The sequence below is a fragment of the Puntigrus tetrazona genome, chromosome 1, assembly GCF_018831695.1.
Source record: "Puntigrus tetrazona isolate hp1 chromosome 1, ASM1883169v1, whole genome shotgun sequence".
Taxonomy (NCBI): Eukaryota; Metazoa; Chordata; class Actinopteri; order Cypriniformes; family Cyprinidae; genus Puntigrus; species Puntigrus tetrazona.
In genome coordinates, this window is record NC_056699.1 from 21399007 (window position 1) to 21399598 (window position 592).

The 592-nt window shown below is 39.4% G+C and overlaps 1 protein-coding gene across 1 annotated transcript in view; it reads left to right on the forward strand.

The window, feature by feature from the left end:
• Nucleotides 1-592, forward strand: part of LOC122349977 (catenin alpha-2) — a 22613-nt gene that overhangs the window by 11124 nt on the left and 10897 nt on the right. Inside the window, exon 6 of the mRNA XM_043246146.1 lies at nucleotides 30-181. Within this exon, the coding sequence (XP_043102081.1) occupies nucleotides 30-181 (152 nt within the window). The remainder of the gene's footprint in view (nucleotides 1-29; nucleotides 182-592) is intronic.

The following is a 592-nucleotide window of genomic DNA, read 5'->3' on the forward strand; positions in this document are numbered from 1 at the left end:
TGTGTGTGTGTGTGTGTGTGTGTTTACAGTGATGCCACGTTTCACTGAGCAGGTAGAGGCAGCCGTGGAGGCTCTCAGCGCCAACCCAAGCCAGCCACTGGATGAGAACGAGTTCATTGATGCCTCACGTCTGGTATATGATGGTGTGAGGGACATCAGGAAGGCTGTGCTTATGATCAGGGTGAGAAACCTTTAAAAATTTTAAAAGGTTTGCCTAAAACAGTTCTCATCTTCAGGTCATTTTGAACCCTGTACTGCTTTTTGTCTCACTTAACACTTAGGTATTAGGCAGAACATGTAAGCTGTTGTTTTCCACAAAGGGCTATTACTATTACAAAAAATGCATCAAAACTGTATAGAAAGAAATCTGCATGCAGTTCAGTTTTGGAATATGATTGTGACTAGATTGATGCTTTTTTTTTTTTNTTACTTTAACTATGCCACCTACTTATATGCTCTTTTAGCACTTCCCTTTTTTCCCCCCTCATAAGAGCTTGTAATATTGAGGTAAACTCGAATAAAGTACATCAAAACTCGTTCGGATTTAGAGGGTTAATTGGTGGTTTGCTCTGTGAGGATATATATATATATA